This window comes from Anoplopoma fimbria, chromosome 1 (genome assembly GCF_027596085.1).
Source record: "Anoplopoma fimbria isolate UVic2021 breed Golden Eagle Sablefish chromosome 1, Afim_UVic_2022, whole genome shotgun sequence".
Lineage (NCBI taxonomy): Eukaryota > Metazoa > Chordata > Actinopteri > Perciformes > Anoplopomatidae > Anoplopoma > Anoplopoma fimbria.
This window is the reverse complement of record NC_072449.1, coordinates 1,414,741-1,433,692: the sequence shown is the minus strand read 5'-3', so window position 1 is coordinate 1,433,692 and position 18,952 is coordinate 1,414,741. Positions and strand designations below refer to the sequence as shown.

Sequence of the window (18,952 nt, the reverse complement as noted above, 5' to 3'; positions counted from 1 at the left end):
CTCTGGTAAACCTGCTCTCAAGTCTAGTTCTAAATGAACCTCTATATCAGGGAGGTGTTTCTAAAGACTCACGTCTTCAGCAGGAACCAATGGGCTTTGAGCTGAGAGCCAGGAAGTCAGAAGAGAGTAAGAAAGACCAGCTCTAATAATGTAATATAATATTCTTCTTGTTTAAAGGGAACATGCGTATAAAGTGAGCTGATGGTGGCTGTGTGTTAGAAATCCATCTGGATGTGAGATGAGCTCCTTGGAGGAGCTACTCTGCTCCCTGAGCTCCTTCTTCATCTGCAGGAACACCCAGGTTAAACTCATCCAGCTCAATGTTCTCCCGTCTGCCCGGCTTCCTCCCCCTTCTGGCCTGGAGAGACATGACAGCACAGTCCTGTGTTCAGTTCACTAAACACAGAGCGAGAGCTTCATTCCAGTCGCTGGTCTAAACTACAGACGTGTGTCAGTACCTTACAGTAGAAGTAGAGGGCAACGTTCTCCAACAGCAGAATCAGCGGCAGGAGGACCGCTTTGATGATAAGAGGTGTTGGATCTGATCAAACACATCATCACATCACACAACATCATGAGTCCAACAGCTCCCATTGAAGCTGGAATCTAGAATATCTGAAACTATAGCCCTTCATGTTTACTTCACTGTTTGAGCCGTGCTACGCTGTGATTGGCCAGTCAGCGTTAGAGGGGCGGGGCTTAGTTTAGAATCAAATAAAGCATAGTGGCTATCATGAGCAGTAACAACCTAACTACTGTCTCAACGTTTGGTCACCAGGATAACCCTGGTTCTCTGAGTGAGGTATCGGAGCACACCGCCCTTCTTGCTTCTGATTGGTAGATAGTTAGCGGCTAAGTGGTTTAATGAGCGATGTGGTGGATGTGGAGCTTCTGTGATTGGTGGAGTCAGAAGGTGCTTCTCATAGTGAAAGGCCTCCCTCAGTTCTCAGAGAACCAGAGTTATCCTGGTAACCAAACATGCTCCGTCCTACAGTTTATTCTTTCATGTTGCTGTTTATAGACTTGGTTCAGGTTTGGTTACTATATGACATTTGTAACACAAGGACACAGTGTCATTCCAGAAACAACAACATGCATGGACTCTGTGGTCAGCTGATCATTTTCAGTCAGATTGGACCAATCATCTTCTCCACACCTGCATGTAAACAGTCAGCTTACCTGGGACAGTGAGAGAGAGCAGACGGCTCTCAGAGGAGAAGTTATGAGAGAAAACATAGAGGTGATAAACACAGCTGTAGCTTCCTTGGTGGGCGGGCTCTGCAGCAGGAAACAGGAAGTGGGCAGAGTGATTGACAGCTGGCTGGGTGTAGTTGTGTGCTGAGTTGCAGGAGGTGAAGGTGAGCTGGAAGGAGCCTCCTGGGTACTGTGGCTGGATGGAGCAGCAGATGGTGAAGGTGGAGCCCCTCAGCACCTGAGCCCCCTGCTGCTGGGCCTCGGAGACCCCGTCAGTGGAGCAGGACACAGAGATGTTTGGTTGAAGGAGCAGGTCTGTAAACACAGAGAGAAGATGAAAGTTCACATTCATAAATGTTGAATCTGTGTTTACTGTTTTGTGTCCCTTGTATTGTTCTGTTAATGTTAGTCTTTTGTCTAGTACTAGAGTTCTGCAGGAATGATGTATGTTTGTAGTCCAACAATCCACAAACATCTGATTGGATTATTTCTATTTCTGATTTGTATTATTCTACATTCACCAGAGTTTTTTATTTTTATTTTCTTGTAATACATTAGCTAATCTTTCATAGGGAAGAATTGATCATAATTTACCAAACATGTAATATTGAAAGGCGTGCTGCATAACGCACAATATTTAACAATTTTGCCTCTTGACCGGATAAGGAACTCAAACCAAAAATACACAGTTTTGGATCCATTACTATTTTAAAGCCAATACATTTCTCAATCTCTGCCAGAACAGATGAACCAAAATGTTGTGATCAATGGACATGATCACATTAGATGGAAATAAATTGCAATTTGTTTATAATAACAATCATAATAATAATAATAATAATAATAATAACAATTACAACAACAATAATAACAACAAAGTTCACATTCCATTTTTGTTCGACAAAAAGGGACTGGGAAAAAAATACAGGACGTGATGACACAGGTCTAAAAGACAGACAGACAGACAGGCAGACAGACAGACAGACAGACAGACAGACAGACAGGCAGACAGACAGACAGACAGACAGACAGACAGACAGGCAGACAGACAGACAGACAGACAGACAGACAGACAGACAGGTGTGTCCTGCCAGGTGAAGCTCAGCAGTCTATGGAGGGTTTGAAGCTTCCAGAAACAAGCCCACCTCTCTGACCTTTAGGATGTCGTTGTCCTGGATAACTTAACAGTTCAGTCCAACGGAAAACCACAGAGGAAGAGATGATGTCATAGATGATGTCACTGATGGGCTTACCTGAGCAGGTGAGATCCAGGATGGAGGAAGAGGACCATGATGTTGAACATTCCCTCAGAGCAGATCCAGAATGAACACAGAGAGAGTTGATCCTCCACATAGATCTCCCTGAGGACTCCTCTCTCTCTCCTACAGAAACAGCAGAGCCACAGTCCAGATCTCTACAGGCAACAGATGCTGCCTTCAGGTTCCAGTCAGAGCCATCTACTGGTTTCCAGTCTCCTTGATGTTTCACCTCCAGTGTTCCTGCACAGCGACTGGCTCCTCCCACCAACCTGACAGGTTCTGAACAGAAACAAGAGAGTCGTCAGTAAAAGAACAAAGTGAGTTTCAGTAGAACAGAAATGAACCAGATCAGAGCTGCAGCTCCTCTTCTACCTGAGCAGGTGAGTCCAACAGCTTTACCAGGTGAGCAGGTGTTTCTATCTGAGCCTGAGCTTCTACAGTCCAGGAGAGCAGACTCTTGGCCTCCACACTGGAACTCTTTGGTCCACATTGGAGCCTCCACTTCTCCATAGAGCGCCCCCTGGAGGACTGAAGGAGCCCCACAGCCAAGCTCCCTACAGACCACCTCTGCATCCTGCTGGTCAAAGTCATCTTCACACACTGAGGACCAACTCTGGTTGGACTTCACCTCCAGTCTACCTGAGCACAGACTAGTCCCATCCACCAGCCTGACAGAGTCTGTAGAGATGATAGAAGATGAGAGAGAGAGAGAAATCACCAGACACTAAATAAAAAGATACAGAGGTTCAATAAAAAATACAATAAGTCAACATTAGTAAAAATAATAATAACCAATATTATTAATAACACAAAACATATCATGTCATAACACTGGTTTAATACACACAGTGCATTGACTGAGGTTCCCATAAGTACATGAGTAGAATGGGTCACAATGGTAAAAAGAGGCAAAGTCATCAAATGTATTACTTTACACAAAAACTCTTTTACATGTCGGCTACTATTACCAACACTTTAACAAGTTGGACAACAATCAATAATGAATCACATTTAAGCTTTGGCTTGCTGATGCATGCTGGGTACTGTCCAGGTGTCAACCTCTGGTTGTGAAACATGAAGTCAAAGCTTCATGTGTTAAAGCTGCATCCTCTCTGCTGTCCACCAGGGGGCGACTCCTCTGGTTGTATAGAAGTCTATGAGAAAATGACTCTACTTCTCTCTTGATTTATTCCCTCAGTAAACATTGTAAACATGAGTTTATGGTCTCAATCTCTAGTTTCAAGTCTTCTTCAATACAGCATGATGTTCATTTAGTAAATGATGCTCCATTTAGAGTCAAACAGACCATAAAGCAGGGGATGGGAGATTGAAGCTAACATGTAAAAAACTAAAGTAATAAATGCCACTGTGTCCTTCTTTTCGGCACCTCCAGCACGCCAAAAATCAACTGATTGGACTGTCGGCTTTTATTTTCCAGGTAATCCACCTTGATTTGCAGAGCCTCTACTGTTTTGAGCAGCCCCGTGATCTTCTTATCAGAGCCCACGATACTATCTTCGGTGGCACTCACTCTGTTTTGAACTTAGGAAATTTGTTCGTTAAGTGCAGTCATTGAAGAATGCATTTGAGCCATCGGTTTGTCGATATTCGTCAGTCGGAGCAAGAGTTCATCTTTACTTCCATTCACTGCTTCCCATAAAGTTAGTAGAGTGATATTGAGCAATAAGAGGAAGTCCACACAGGTGCAGACACTCAGCAATGTTTGGCGAGGTCTCTTTTGGTCGCAATGAAAGGCTCAAAACTACTTAACCTAGTTAAAACATGCACAGTTGAGAACACCATCTAAGTAGCACCTTTCATTTCCAGCTTCGAGTATGAAGCATAATGCAGGAGTTATATGTTGGCAGACTGACCCTGTGCTTACTATTCGCACACGTCTCCCTCAGTAGCCGCCATCTTGCAACATTTCACCAGAGGGGTATTTAATGATCTATTTTATATCATAGAACAAATCGTTCAAATGTCTTCAGCTTGAGTTAAACACAGACCTGATTTCAGACATTTAACCAAAAAACATCAGAAAACACATTAACTATGAAGAGGGAACAGAAAGTGTAAAAAATATGACTTTTTCCTGGGTTTGAAGACTCATTCCTGCAGCACTGTATAATAATAATAATAATAATAATAATAATAATAATAATAATAATAATAATAATAATAACAACAACAACAATTACAACAACTATAATAACAACAAAGTTCACATTCCGTTTTTGTTCGACAAAAAGGGACTGGGAAAAAAATACAGGAAGTGATGACACAGGTCTAAAAGACAGACAGGCAGACAGGCAGACAGACAGACAGACAGACAGACAGGCAGACAGACAGACAGACAGACAGACAGACAGACAGACAGGCAGACAGGCAGACAGACAGACAGACAGACAGACAGACAGGTGTGTCCTGCCAGGTGAAGCTCAGCAGTCTATGGAGGGTTTGAAGCTTCCAGAAACAAGCCCACCTCTCTGACCTTTAGGATGTCGTTGTCCTGGATAACTTAACAGTTCAGTCCAACGGAAAACCACAGAGGAAGAGATGATGTCATAGATGATGTCACTGATGGGCTTACCTGAGCAGGTGAGATCCAGGATGGAGTAAGAGGAATATGATGTTGAACATTCCCTCAGAGCAGATCCAGAATGAACACAGAGAGAGTTGATCAACCACATAGATCTCCCTGAGGACTCCTCTCTCCGTTCTACAGAAACAGCAGAGCCACAGTCCAGATCTCTACAGGCTACAGATGCTGCCTTCAGGGTCCAGCCAGAGCCATGTACTGGTTTCCAGTCTCCCTGTTTCACCTCCAGTGTTCCTGCACAGCGACTGGCTCCTCCCACCAACCTGACAGGTTCTGAACAGAAACAAGAGAGTCGTCAGTAAAAGAACAAAGTGAGCTTCAGTAGAACAGAAATGAACCAGATCAAAGCTGCAGCTCCTCTTCTACCTGAGCAGGTGAGTCCAACAGCTTTACCAGGTGAGCAGGTGTTTCTATCTGAGCCTGAGCTTCTACAGTCCAGGAGAGCAGACTCTTGGCCTCCACACTGGAACTCTTTGGTCCACATTGGAGCCTCCACTTCTCCATAGAGCGCCCCCTGGAGGACTGAAGGAGCCCCACAGCCAAGCTCCCTACAGACCACCTCTGCATCCTGCTGGTCAAAGTCATCTTCACACACTGAGGACCAACTCTGGTTGGACTTCACCTCCAGTCTACCTGAGCACAGACTAGACCCATCCACCAGCCTGACAGAGTCTGTAGAGATGATAGAAGATGAAAGAGAGAGAGAAATCACCAGACACTAAATAAAAAGATACAGAGGTTCAATAAAAAATACAATAAGTCAACATTAGTAAAAATAATAATAACCAATATTATTAATAACACAAAACATATCATGTCATAACACTGGTTTAATACACACAGTGCATTGACTGAGGTTCCCATAAGTACATGAGTAGAATGGGTCACAATGGTAAAAAGAGGCAAAGTCATCAAATGTATTACTTTACACAAAAACTCTTTTACATGTCGGCTACTATTACCAACACTTTAACAAGTTGGACAACAATCAATAATGAATCACATTTAAGCTTTGGCTTGCTGATGCATGCTGGGTACTGTCCAGGTGTCAACTCTCTCTGCTGTCCACCAGGGGGCGACTCCTCTGGTTGTATAGAACTCTATGAGAAAATGACTCTACTTCTCTCTTGATTTATTCCCTCAGTAAACATTGTAAACATGAGTTTATGGTCTCAATCTCTAGTTTCAAGTCTTCTTCACTACAGCATGATGTTCATTTAGTAAATGATGCTCCATTTAGAGTCAAACACACCATAAAGCAGGGGATGCTTTAGGGCGGGGCTACACACTGATTGACAGGTCGACACCACAGCGTTGTCCGGGCTGAGAGTTGTCCATGTTTTGGTCTCACAACTTTAACCCTTTCAGAGTGTTTTCACTTAATAAAAGTTCACTTTAACACTTTCATCAAGGTGAACCCCAAAGTCCTTTTCCCAACTATGTTTATTATTCATTGTAATCTTATCATTCCTAAGAAACTGGTCATATATATAAGTCATCACTTTCTTATTAAGTGTTGCTGCTTTCATAATAAGACTATCTAGAATACTCAGCTTTCTTGCACTTTTATAATATGTAATAAAGTTCAAATAACTCCTGATCTGGAGGTAGGGATAAAAGTCTGTTTGTGGGATATGAAACTCTTCTTTTAAAGCTAGGGTGGGCGATTTTGGAGAAAACAGCCGTTGAGATTCCGTCGCGTGCTCTCTGGCCTCTCCCTGCCACGCTACCTGCTGTAGCTCCTCCCACCGAACGTCAGTTATGCGCGTTCATGTGAATTCAGTTACATTGATAGGAAGACGAAACACCATGTCCGATTCCGCAGCCAATAAGAACGGAGAATCGGAGCCTCGCTCTGATTGGTCAAAGTGTACATGAGCGGTGGCAATTTTTGGGTGCGGCCCACAGAGGCAGGGGAGAGCAAAGTTATGAGCAGATATTCTCAGAGCACTTCACCTACATATAGCTGACTGGCTATTAGGACAGTTTTGCCAAATATTACAGTAAAGAAATTACCCACCCTAGCTTTAATTCTGGAAAAGACTTCATTAGGTCACCCTGGTATACATCATTGATTTTTGTGATATCAGCATCCTTCCACTCTCTAAATCCCACATCTGTGCAAGTATATTCAAACTCAGGGTTATTAGCAGTAGGTGCCAAAAATGAATATTGACCAAGTCCAAAGTGTTTATGTATGCTATTCAAAGACTTGCACATGTTTCTAACTATAAAATTGTCTTTCATCCTAGCTTGCAACTTTCTAGAACATAAAAAGGAAGGTCTAACATTGATACATTATCCAGACCTATACCTTCCAGATCTGAAAAGGAGAACTGACTATCTTTAACCCATTCTGTGACAAATCTCAGCAGCTATCTTGGTGCTCTTTCCAAGCGGTAAGGCGAGGGACTTGTCATCATTTATCTTATATCCAGAAAACATACTAAATTCATCAATGATCTTGATTAAAGCTGGGATAGATTTAGATGGCTCGTTCATAAATAAGCACGTCGTCTGCGTATAATGATATTTTATGTGTTCTATAATCAGATTAAAGAGTAAAGGGGACAGGGGGCGGCCCTGTTTTGCGCCTCTCTCTACTGGAAATACCTGGGATGTCAAACTGATTTATATAGTGAACAATAGAAGTCTTTAAAAACATCTGCAATCTCAGAGGACATGTATACTCATTTTCCATTTTTATCTTTCAATTTTGAGATTGCATTGCTAGGTTTTTTGTTATTAATTAAATTAGCCAAATAGTGTCCTGATTTATTTCCAAATTAATATCTCTTATGCTTCTGTAGAAATAAAGCTTTTTCAGCTTTTTGAGATTGTAATGTGTAAAGTGCAGATCGAGCAATGAAGAGTTTGTCCCAGCTTCCTTCAGACGGAGTGCATTTATGCTCAGATTCAGCATCTTCAGCTTGAACTCAAGTCTTCTCTGTTCTTTCATTATTTTCTTCTTTCTAGCAGCACAGTAAGATATCATTATACCTCTCAAATACGCTTTTGTAGTTTCACATAAGTTTGATGGATCAGTTACCCCATTATCATTCATCTTTAGGAATTCCAAAAGTTTATTTTGGGGGATTTTTATCCAGTGTATTGTCCGTTACACAGTTCCAGTCACCCCCCACTATCATTAAAGGACAGCTATATTTAATCAATAAATCTGTCATGTTAGTAAATATGGATGTATCAATATCAGGAACAGCATATACATTAAGAATAGTTATTTTTTCACCATATAAATGACCATGAATTAACACATAGCAACCATTCGGGTCATCCTCAAAGTGATTAATAACAAGAGGTAGATTTTGATGTATCAGTATTGCCACTCCTCTACTTTTACTATTAAAGGAGCAGGAATACACTTGTCCTACCAGTCCTTTTTAAGCTTTTTATGTTCTTTTTCAGTTAGACGAGTCTCTTGTAACATTGCAATAGCAGCATTTTCCTTTCTGAAAAAGGACACTATCCTATTTGGCTTTACTGGGTTTTTACAGCCTCTAATATTCAGGGAGCAGACTATAACAGAAGAGCTACACATGGTGATGACACACTGAGTGTAAAACATTCACCAAGCCAAGAGACGTTTTGAGAAACAGCAAGCAAGTACCAGTTATCTCTGAATGAAACTCTCCATGACAGACAAAGAAGGCAAACCGAACTAGACAAACAAGCCACATCCTACACTAACTAAGACTGTGTCTGCCCTTCAAACATAGTATATACGTTTCTTCTACATCTAAATTAACTAAGATAATTCATAAGTAATATTATAAGTTTTTTGTTTTTAATATGCATACAAAAGGTGCCAACATTTTAACCGGCCTAACGTTGGAAGTGAGAAATTGAAAATTGAGAATTAGGCCATATTTCAGCCACGCCTGCACAGGCTCATTCTAATATGAAGCTAACATGTAAAAAACTAAAGTAATAAATGCCACTGTGTCCTTCTTTTCGGCACCTCCAGCACGCCAAAAATCAACTGATTGGACTGTCGGCTTTTATTTTCCAGGTAATCCACCTTGATTTGCAGAGCCTCTACTGTTTTGAGCAGCCCCGTGATCTTCTTATCAGAGCCCACGATATTATCTTCGGTGGCACTCACTCTGTTTTGAACTTAGGAAATTTGTTCGTTAAGTGCAGTCATTGAAGAATGCATTTGAGCCATCGGTTTGTCGATATTCGTCAGTCGGAGCAAGAGTTCATCTTTACTTCCATTCACTGCTTCCCATAAAGTTAGTAGAGTGATATTGAGCAATAAGAGGAAGTCCACACAGGTGCAGACACTCAGCAATGTTTGGCGAGGTCTCTTTTGGTCGCAATGAAAGGCTCAAAACTACTTAACCTAGTTAAAACATGCACAGTTGAGAACACCATCTAAGTAGCACCTTTCATTTCCAGCTTCGAGTATGAAGCATAATGCAGGAGTTATATGTTGGCAGACTGACCCTGTGCTTACTATTCGCACACGTCTCCCTCAGTAGCCGCCATCTTGCAACATTTCACCAGAGGGGTATTTAATGATCTATTTTATATCATAGAACAAATCGTTCAAATGTCTTCAGCTTGAGTTAAACACAGACCTGATTTCAGACATTTAACCAAAAAACATCAGAAAACACATTAACTATGAAGAGGGAACAGAAAGTGTAAAAAATATGACTTTTTCCTGGGTTTGAAGACTCATTCCTGCAGCACTGTATAATAATAATAATAATAATAATAATAATAATAATAATAATAATAATAATAATAAAATAGTAATAATAATAATAAAAATAGTAATAATAATAATAATAATAACAACAATTACAACAACTATAATAACAACAAAGTTCACATTCCATTTTTGTTCGACAAAAAAAATACAGGACGTGATGACACAGGTCTAAAAGACAAACAGACAGACAGACAGAGAGAGAGACAGACAGACAGACAAACAGACAGACAGACAGACAGACAGACAGACAGACAGACAGACAGACAGAGACAGACAGACAGACAGACAGACAGACAGACAGCAGACAGCAGACAGACAGACAGACAGACAGACAGACAGACAGACAGACAGACAGACAGACAGACAGACAGACAGACAGACAGACAGACAGACAGGCAGACAGACAGACAGACAGACAGGTGTGTCCTGCCAGGTGAAGCTCAGCAGTCTATGGAGGGTTTGAAGCTTCCAGAAACAAGCCCACCTCTCTGACCTTTAGGATGTCGTTGTCCTGGATAACTTAACAGTTCAGTCCAACAGAAAACCACAGAGGAAGAGATGATGTCATAGATGATGTCACTGATGGGCTTACCTGAGCAGGTGAGATCCAGGATGGAGGAATAGGAAGTTGATGTTGAACATTCCCTCAGAGCAGATCCAGAATGAACACAGAGAGAGTTGATCCTCCACATAGATCTCCCTGAGGACTCCTCTCTCTCTCCTACAGAAACAGCAGAGCCACAGTCCAGATCTCTACAGACTACAGATGCTGCCTTCAGGTTCCAGTCAGAGCCATCTACTGGTTTCCAGTCTCCTTGATGTTTCACCTCCAGTGTTCCTGCACAGCGACTGGCTCCTCCCACCAACCTGACAGGTTCTGAACAGAAACAAGAGAGTCGTCAGTAAAAGAACAAAGTGAGTTTCAGTAGAACAGAAATGAACCAGATCAGAGCTGCAGCTCCTCTTCTACCTGAGCAGGTGAGTCCAACAGCTTTACCAGGTGAGCAGGTGTTTCTATCTGAGCCTGAGCTTCTACAGTCCAGGAGAGCAGACTCTTGGCCTCCACACTGGAACTCTTTGGTCCACATTGGAGCCTCCACTTCTCCATAGAGCGCCCCCTGGAGGACTGAAGGAGCCCCACAGCCAAGCTCCCTACAGACCACCTCTGCATCCTGCTGGTCAAAGTCATCTTCACACACTGAGGACCACCTCTGGTTGGACTTCACCTCCAGTCTACCTGAGCACAGACTAGACCCATCCACCAGCCTGACAGAGTCTGTAGAGATGATAGAAGATGAGAGAGAGAGAGAAATCACCAGACACTAAATAAAAAGATACAGAGGTTCAATAAAAAATAGAATAAGTCAACATTAGTAAAAATAATAATAACCAATATTATTAATAACACAAAACATATCATGTCATAACACTGGTTTAATACACACAGTGCATTGACTGAGGTTCCCATAAGTACATGAGTAGAATGGGTCACAATGGTAAAAAGAGGCAAAGTCATCAAATGTATTACTTTACACAAAAACTCTTTTACATGTCGGCTACTATTACCAACACTTTAACAAGTTGGACAACAATCAATAATGAATCACATTTAAGCTTTGGCTTGCTGATGCATGCTGGGTACTGTCCAGGTGTCAACTCTCTCTCCTGTCCACCAGGGGGCGACTCCTCTGGTTGTATAGAAGTCTATGAGAAAATGACTCTACTTCTCTCTTGATTTATTCCCTCAGTAAACATTGTAAACATGAGTTTATGGTCTCAATCTCTAGTTTCAAGTCTTCTTCAATACAGCATGATGTTCATTTAGTAAATGATGCTCCATTTAGAGTCAAACAGACCATAAAGCAGGGGATGCTTTAGGGCGGGGCTACACACTGATTGACAGGTCCACACCACAGCGTTGTCCGGTCTGAGAGTTGTCCATGTTTTGGTCTCACAACTTTAACCCTTTCAGAGTGTTTTCACTTAATGAAAGTTCATTTTAACACTTTGGTTGTCTGAACATGGGTTTACTGAGCTCCTCCCTCTCATGTGACTTCTAGTTGCAACAAAACAAGATGGCCGAGTCCAAAAACTTGAATTTGAGATTTCAAAACTGTCGTCCAGAAACCAATGGATGAAGTCACAGTGACTATGTGCACTTGTTATTGTAAAGGCCGAAGCCACCACTGAGTCAAAGAGTCAAAAGCACGACTCAAGACCAGGGGTCTCATTTACAACCGCTGAATCGGCACAAAACAGGGCCTGAAAGAGGGGGGCGCCACTTCCCACGCAGAAGATGTGATCTATGAAAACATAGTTGAAGGAGAATGTGCACACCTGTTCAGACTGTAGAGATGAATGTGAGTGGTATCATTACAGCTATTATGAGGCCTCTTACACATTTCATTTCTCTTCATATCACACGTTACTGTGCACTTATATATTCTCTTTATCATAAACATCAGACCAGCAGTGTTATTTGTGCTTGTGAGCCATAACTATCAGCACATGTTTCAATGTTAAAGATATAAACAGAGTCAATCCTCAAATCAAACGTCCCTGAATATTTCATTACATTACATCACATTACAGTCATTTAGCAGACGCTTTTATCCAAAGCGACTTACAGGAAGTGTATTCAACATAGGTATTCAAGAGAACTACTAGTCACCAGAAGTCATAAGTGCATCTCCTTTCTTAAACAAGCATCTCAAAGCAGAAACCAGAGCAAAAGTATAGTGCAGAGGCAAATTACTACGAAAACAATAATTGCAACAGACTAATTCGAATATAGTAAGTGCTACAAACTACTACGAATAGGATAAGTGCAGTAAACAAATACGAATTCAATAAGTGCAGCGAACTGATACGAATATAGTAAGTGCAGCAACTAATACGAGTGCAATAAGTGCTACGAGGAAGACTCAGGGTAGTACTTCTTGAAGAGGTGAGGTTAAAGATGGGCAGTGACTCTGCTGTCCTGAGGTCAGTGGGGAGTTCATTCCTCCACTGAGGGGTCAGGACAGAAAAAAGCTGTGACCGGGTGGATCGGCCGCAGGGACCTCTGAGCGACGGGGCAACCAGTCACCCCGAGGCAGCAGAGAGGAGTGGTGGGGCGGGGGTGTAGGGCTTGACCAAGGCCTGGAGATAGGAAGGAGCTGTTCCTTTCACTGCCCTGTAGGCTAGCACCAGAGTCTGTAACTGGATGCTCTTACAGGGAGCCAGTGTAGAGAACGGAGAAGGGAAGTTGTGTGAGAGAACTTGGGGCGATTGAACACCAGACGTGCTGCAGCTTTCTGGACAAGCTCCATCAGCGCTTTATGCTCTCTTCAGTGCAGAGGAGAGGCTGAACTACCGACACTCGTGGTCATCTGTGGAGCAGCTGATGAAATGATCATCTGTTAGAAAACTGGAATAGTGTTAAAGAACTGCAGAACAGAGTGTAAAGAGCTTTCAATACTCTTCTGATACTGTACATATATCACCAAGCAGGATCTCAGTGTTCATATAGTTTTTGTGAGTAGAGTCTCTGCAGTGAACTCCACTTCATTGATTTCTTCATGGTTTATTCCATAAGGACAGATACAGCATACTGTACACAGACAAAGTGAAAACGGCTATCTGATGCAGCTATCAGAGCTCACTGGAGTCACCATGGTGACTGTCACACACTCTGCCTTCTTCACTCACCTCACCTGGAGAATGTTCACCTCCTGCACATGAGGATTGTGTAAATGAGCAAAGTGTGGAAATAAAGCCAGTGACAGTTCTCACACAATCACTCCATGACCTCATGATCTGTCCTCATCATACTGCCATGATAAAACATGAATACATAAATACATTCACTGTGTTCACCTATCAGACTTCCTTTTTTAAATGATATCTACGGTGGTGGATACCAGTGATGGTCTCCATCATGTTGGAAGCAATCAGTGTGATTCCTGTGAATCTATAACTACTTCAGTGACATTTGTGATGTGTTCTGCTGCAGGATAGACACTATGTCACTGTTAGGACTGTCAAGAGAAGAATGAGGAGGAAACAAGTGTTCAGAGATCACCTCATCCAAAGCACTTTGATTTCTGTGTCAAAAAACCCCACATTTTCTTGTTCCTCCTCTTGTAGTTGCTGTAATTCACCATAAAGACCCATTGATCAGCAGCTCATTTCTATGCATCAACATTCACACGGTGCTTTGCATTGACCGTTTATGGTTGAATGTGGGCGTGTAGAGGGATGTGAGGCAGAACCAGCTGCACACATTTACAGGTTGAATATGGAATTATTAAAGGAAATATCTCACTGGCAGCCGTACGCAAGGTTTTATGAATCAGAATATTTGTTTGTACGTGCATTTCCTCCTTTCAACATACTCAAACCTTAAAAAAATGAAGAATGAAGCTGACGTAGAGCTGCAGGATTATGATGAACACGTTTAAAAGATACAACTGCTGTCAAGTTGGCTTTAACAATGAGAACTTTCCTCACATGCAGGCAGAACTGAAACATCAGGGCAAAGACATTCTGCAGCTTGACATCTATGAGGAGCAAGATCAGAGCATCAGAAGAGCTTTACTGAGAGCAGCATAGTATCAGTGTTCCACCTGGACAGCTTTGCTGCTGAGAACGAGATTCTCTCACTGCAGATCTACATTGAGATCAAATGAAGGGAAACACCTGGCATGAATGAAGAGTTATGGGACCAACTGATGGAACACAAGTATCCACTCCTCAGAAGATGTGCCTTGAACTGGATGAAGAAACATGTCTCCACTTCAGCTGTACCAGGTGCTGAGCCAGTAGAGTTCAACATGCAGAAAAGTCACGTTTGAAAGCAGACAAAGGGAATCTAACGGTTCACCTGATGAGGAAGTGACAGGTGAAGGCTCATGAAGGGATAGAGCCACCTCAGAGAGTGTTTATATACAGACTCACAGTATGTAGTTAGGGAGGGACTGGACCCAGACATAGGAATCAGATCAGTACACAGATGATGTCACTGATGGGCTTACCTGAGCAGGTGAGATTCAGGATGAAGGAAGAGGAATATGATGTTAAACACTCCCTCAGAGTAGATCCAGAATGAAGACAGTCAGAGTTGATCCTCCACACAGATCTCCCTGAGGACTCCTCTCTCTCTCCTACAGAAACAGCAAAGCCACAGTCCAGATCTCTACAGGCAACAGATGCTGCCTTCAGGGTCCAGTCATAGCCATGTACTGGTCTCCAGTCTCCTTGATGTTTCACCTCCAGTGTTCCTGCACAACGACTGGCTCCTCCCACCAACCTGACAGGTTCTGAACAGAAACAAGAGAGTCGTCAGTAAAAGAACAAAGTGAGCTTCAGTAGAACAGAAATGAACCAGGTCAAAGCTGCAGCTCCTCTTCTACCTGAGCAGGTGAGTCCAACAGCTTTACCAGGTGAGCAGGTGTTTCTATCTGAGCCTGAGCTTCTACAGTCCAGGAGAGCAGACTCTTGGCCTCCACACTGGAACTCTTTGGTCCACATTGGAGCCTCCACTTCTCCATAGAGCGCCCCCTGGAGGACTGAAGGAGCCCCACAGCCAAGCTCCCTACAGACCACCTCTGCATCCTGCTGGTCAAAGTCATCTTCACACACTGAGGACCAACTCTGGTTGGACTTCACCTCCAGTCTACCTGAGCACAGACTAGACCCATCCACCAGCCTGACAGAGTCTGTAGAGATGATAGAAGATGAAAGAGAGATAAAAATCACCAGACACTAAATAAAAAGATACAGAGGTTCAATAAAAAATAGAATAAGTCAACATTAGTAAAAATAATAATAACCAATATTATTAATAACACAAAACATATCATGTCATAACACTGGTTTAATACACACAGTGCATTGACTGAGGTTCCCATAAGTACATGAGTAGAATGGGTCACAATGGTAAAAAGAGGCAAAGTCATCAAATGTATTACTTTACACAAAAACTCTTTTACATGTCGGCTACTATTACCAACACTTTAACAAGTTGGACAACAATCAATAATGAATCACATTTAAGCTTTGGCTTGCTGATGCATGCTGGGTACTGTCCAGGTGTCAACCTCTGGTTCTTTAAAGTGAAGTCAAAGCTTCATGTGTTAAAGCTGCATTCTCTCTCCTGTCCACCAGGGGGCGACTCCTCTGGTTGTATAGAAGTCTATGAGAAAATGACTCTACTTCTAGAGGGATGTGAGGCAGAACCAGCTGCACACATTTACAGATTGAATATGGAATTATTAAAGGAAATATCTCACTGGAAGCCGTACGCAAGGTTTTATGAATCAGAATATTTGTTTGTACGTGCATTTCCTCCTTTCAACATACTCAAACCTTAAAAAAATGAAGAATGAAGCTGACGTAGAGCTGCAGGATTATGATGAACACGTTTAAAAGATACAACTGCTGTCAAGTTGGCTTTAACAATGAGAACTTTCCTCACATGCAGGCAGAAGTGAAACATCAGGGCAAAGACATTCTGCAGCTTGACATCTATGAGGAGCAAGATCAGAGCATTAGAAGAGCTTTACTGAGAGCAGCATAGTATCAGTGTTCCACCTGGACAGCTTTGCTGCTGAGAATGAGATTCTCTCACTGAAGATCTACATTGAGATCAAATGAAGGGAAACACCTGGCATGAATGAAGAGTTATGGGACCAACTGATGGAACACAAGTATCCACTCCTCAGAAGATGTGCCTTGAACTGGATGAAGAAACATGTCTCCACTTCAGCTGTACCAGGTGCTGAGCCAGTAGAGTTCAACATGCAGAAAAGTCACGTTTGAAAGCAGACAAAGGGAATCTAACGGTTCACCTGATGAGGAAGTGACAGGTGAAGGCTCATGAAGGGATAGAGCCACCTCAGAGAGTGTTTATATACAGACTCACAGTATGTAGTTAGGGAGGGACTGGACCCAGACATAGGAATCAGATCAGTACACAGATGATGTCACTGATGGGCTTACCTGAGCAGGTGAGATTCAGGATGAAGGAAGAGGAATGTGATGTTGAACACTCCCTCAGAGTAGATCCAGAATGAACACAGTCAGAGTAGATCCTCCACATAGATCTCTTTGAGGACTCCTCTCTCTCTCCTAGAGAAACAGCAGAGCCACAGTCCAGATCTCTACAGGCAACAGATGTTGTCTTCAGGGTCCAGTAATAGCCCTCTACTGGTCTCCAGTGTCGTTCATGTTTCAGCTCCAGTGTTCCTGCACAACGACTGTCTCCTCCCACCAACCTGACAGACTCTGAACAGAAACAAGAGAGTCGTCAGTAAAGAAATTAATTTAATTAAGAACAAAGTCAACCTTGACTGCTGATTCTGCTTCATTGAATCTTTATTTCTCTTTTCTTTTTCTATTTACCTGTTGATGTGTGATTTCCTTCAGCCTGGAGTCCTGGAGAAATATGCACATATTTGTTGTTTAAAGAAAATGTAATAGAAATCAACAAATATATTTTTTATAATGTATTTGCAGCTTTCATCAAAAACCTATTTAGATGTTGTTACATTTATATACAGACAGTTAAACCTGCATTTACAAACAAGTCTGTTCTTTTAGATATCTCCTTCCTTCTCAGCCAATCACAGAAGAGGAGGTTAAAGGTCATTGTTTATGTCATAACATAGCATTACATCTGCACAATCTGTGAATAAGAACACAAAGACGACCAAAAAATAAATAAACTGTTAGTTCTACACAGTGTCAGTCTGCTTGTGTTTCTTCTATGTGCTCTGTAGGAGCTCATCTGTCTGTTACTCACAACAACGTCATTGTTAAAACATTTGAGGCCAGATATCAATTTTAATTCTAATTTAATAAAGTTCTTCAGACCGGGTAGACTAACTTTGGACTACGGGAACATAAAGGTGAACTGCTGTGGTTTAGGAGCTTTCCTCCTGGGCCTTTCTAATGTGTAGTAGAGCTTAGCATAAGCTAACGTTAGCTTTGAGCAGACACCTGGAACACCTAGAAGGGTTCAGCCAATCAGAGGCAGCGAGTCATGACGGTCTCTCCTGTTTTTAACCTCAGTGATGAATACATTGTGTTTCCTGTGAGTGCTTCACAATAAAAGACTTGTGATGTCATGTTGAGGTGTTTTAATGTGAAGCAGCAGCAGCAGGAGATGTTGCGTTAGCATTAGCAGTAGCTTAATGATGCTCTGATACGGCTGTAGGAGAGTGAACAGGAAACAGTGAGGCTGATATCAATCAGATTACTGTCACTGATCACATGATGCATGATTCCACTCAGTTTATCATCAGTGTGAATCTATGACAGACTCCGCCTCAAACCATGAAACACACTGAACAGAGAGATAATTACTAAATATGCATTACTTGCAGAAATATTGACCAAAATATAATCAATAACTTGAATGTGTACAACTTCATTTTGTGCCATTTTTTTTCACCTGGCGTCTGGCACAGTTCATGCAGTCAATAATTAATTACACTTATATACATTTCTTTTTTTTTCAGCAGGAATATTCATTTATTTATACTTTTTTTCATTTGATTGGATAATGTTGAAAGACATGACAATACGTCCTCACTCCATTGTCAGAAACAAATTCATTGCAACTCCAGAAAACAGTTCACAGTTTTACTGTGTGTGCCTGTGTGTGTGTGTGTGTTTGTATGTGTGTGTTTGTGTGTGACTGTGTGTGTGTCTGCGTGTATGTGTTTGTTTGTTTGTATGTGTGTGTGTGTGTGTGTGTGTGACTGTGTGTGTGTGTCTGTGTGTGTGTAGTTGTCTGTGTGTGTCTATGTGTGTGTAGTTGTGTGTGTCTGCGTGTATGTGTGTGTTTGTGTGTGTGTGTAGTTGTCTGTGTGTGTCTGTGTGTGTGTAGTTGTGTGTGTGTGTGTGTGACTGTGTGTGTGTGCGACTGTGTGTGTATGTGTGTGTGTGTGTGTGTGTGTGTGTGTGTGACTGTGTGTCTGCGTGTGTGTGTGTGTGTCTGTGTGTGTGTATGTGTGTCTGTGTGTCTGTGTGTGTGTGTAGTTGTCTGTGTGTGTCTGTGTGTGTGTAGTTGTGTCTGCATGTATGTGTGTGTGTGTGTGTGTGTGTGTGTGTGCGACTGTGTGTGTATGTGTGTGTGTGTGACTGTGTGTCTGCGTGTGTGTGTTTGTGTGTGTG

General features: G+C 42.1%; 1 protein-coding gene across 1 annotated transcript; it reads right to left on the bottom strand.

The window, feature by feature from the left end:
- Window positions 1–256: 256 nt before the first annotated feature.
- LOC129091489 (scavenger receptor cysteine-rich type 1 protein M130-like) lies at window positions 257–17,048 on the bottom strand (the record flags this gene model as incomplete). Its single annotated transcript, XM_054599144.1, is given in 10 exon segments — window positions 257–396; window positions 2,436–2,732; window positions 2,826–3,131; window positions 5,047–5,328; window positions 5,422–5,727; window positions 10,386–10,670; window positions 10,764–11,069; window positions 14,809–15,093; window positions 15,187–15,492; window positions 16,940–17,048. Coding segments are annotated over 10 exon segments (2,622 nt in total), but the record flags the coding sequence as incomplete, so codon positions are not given.
- Window positions 17,049–18,952: the final 1,904 nt, after the last annotated feature.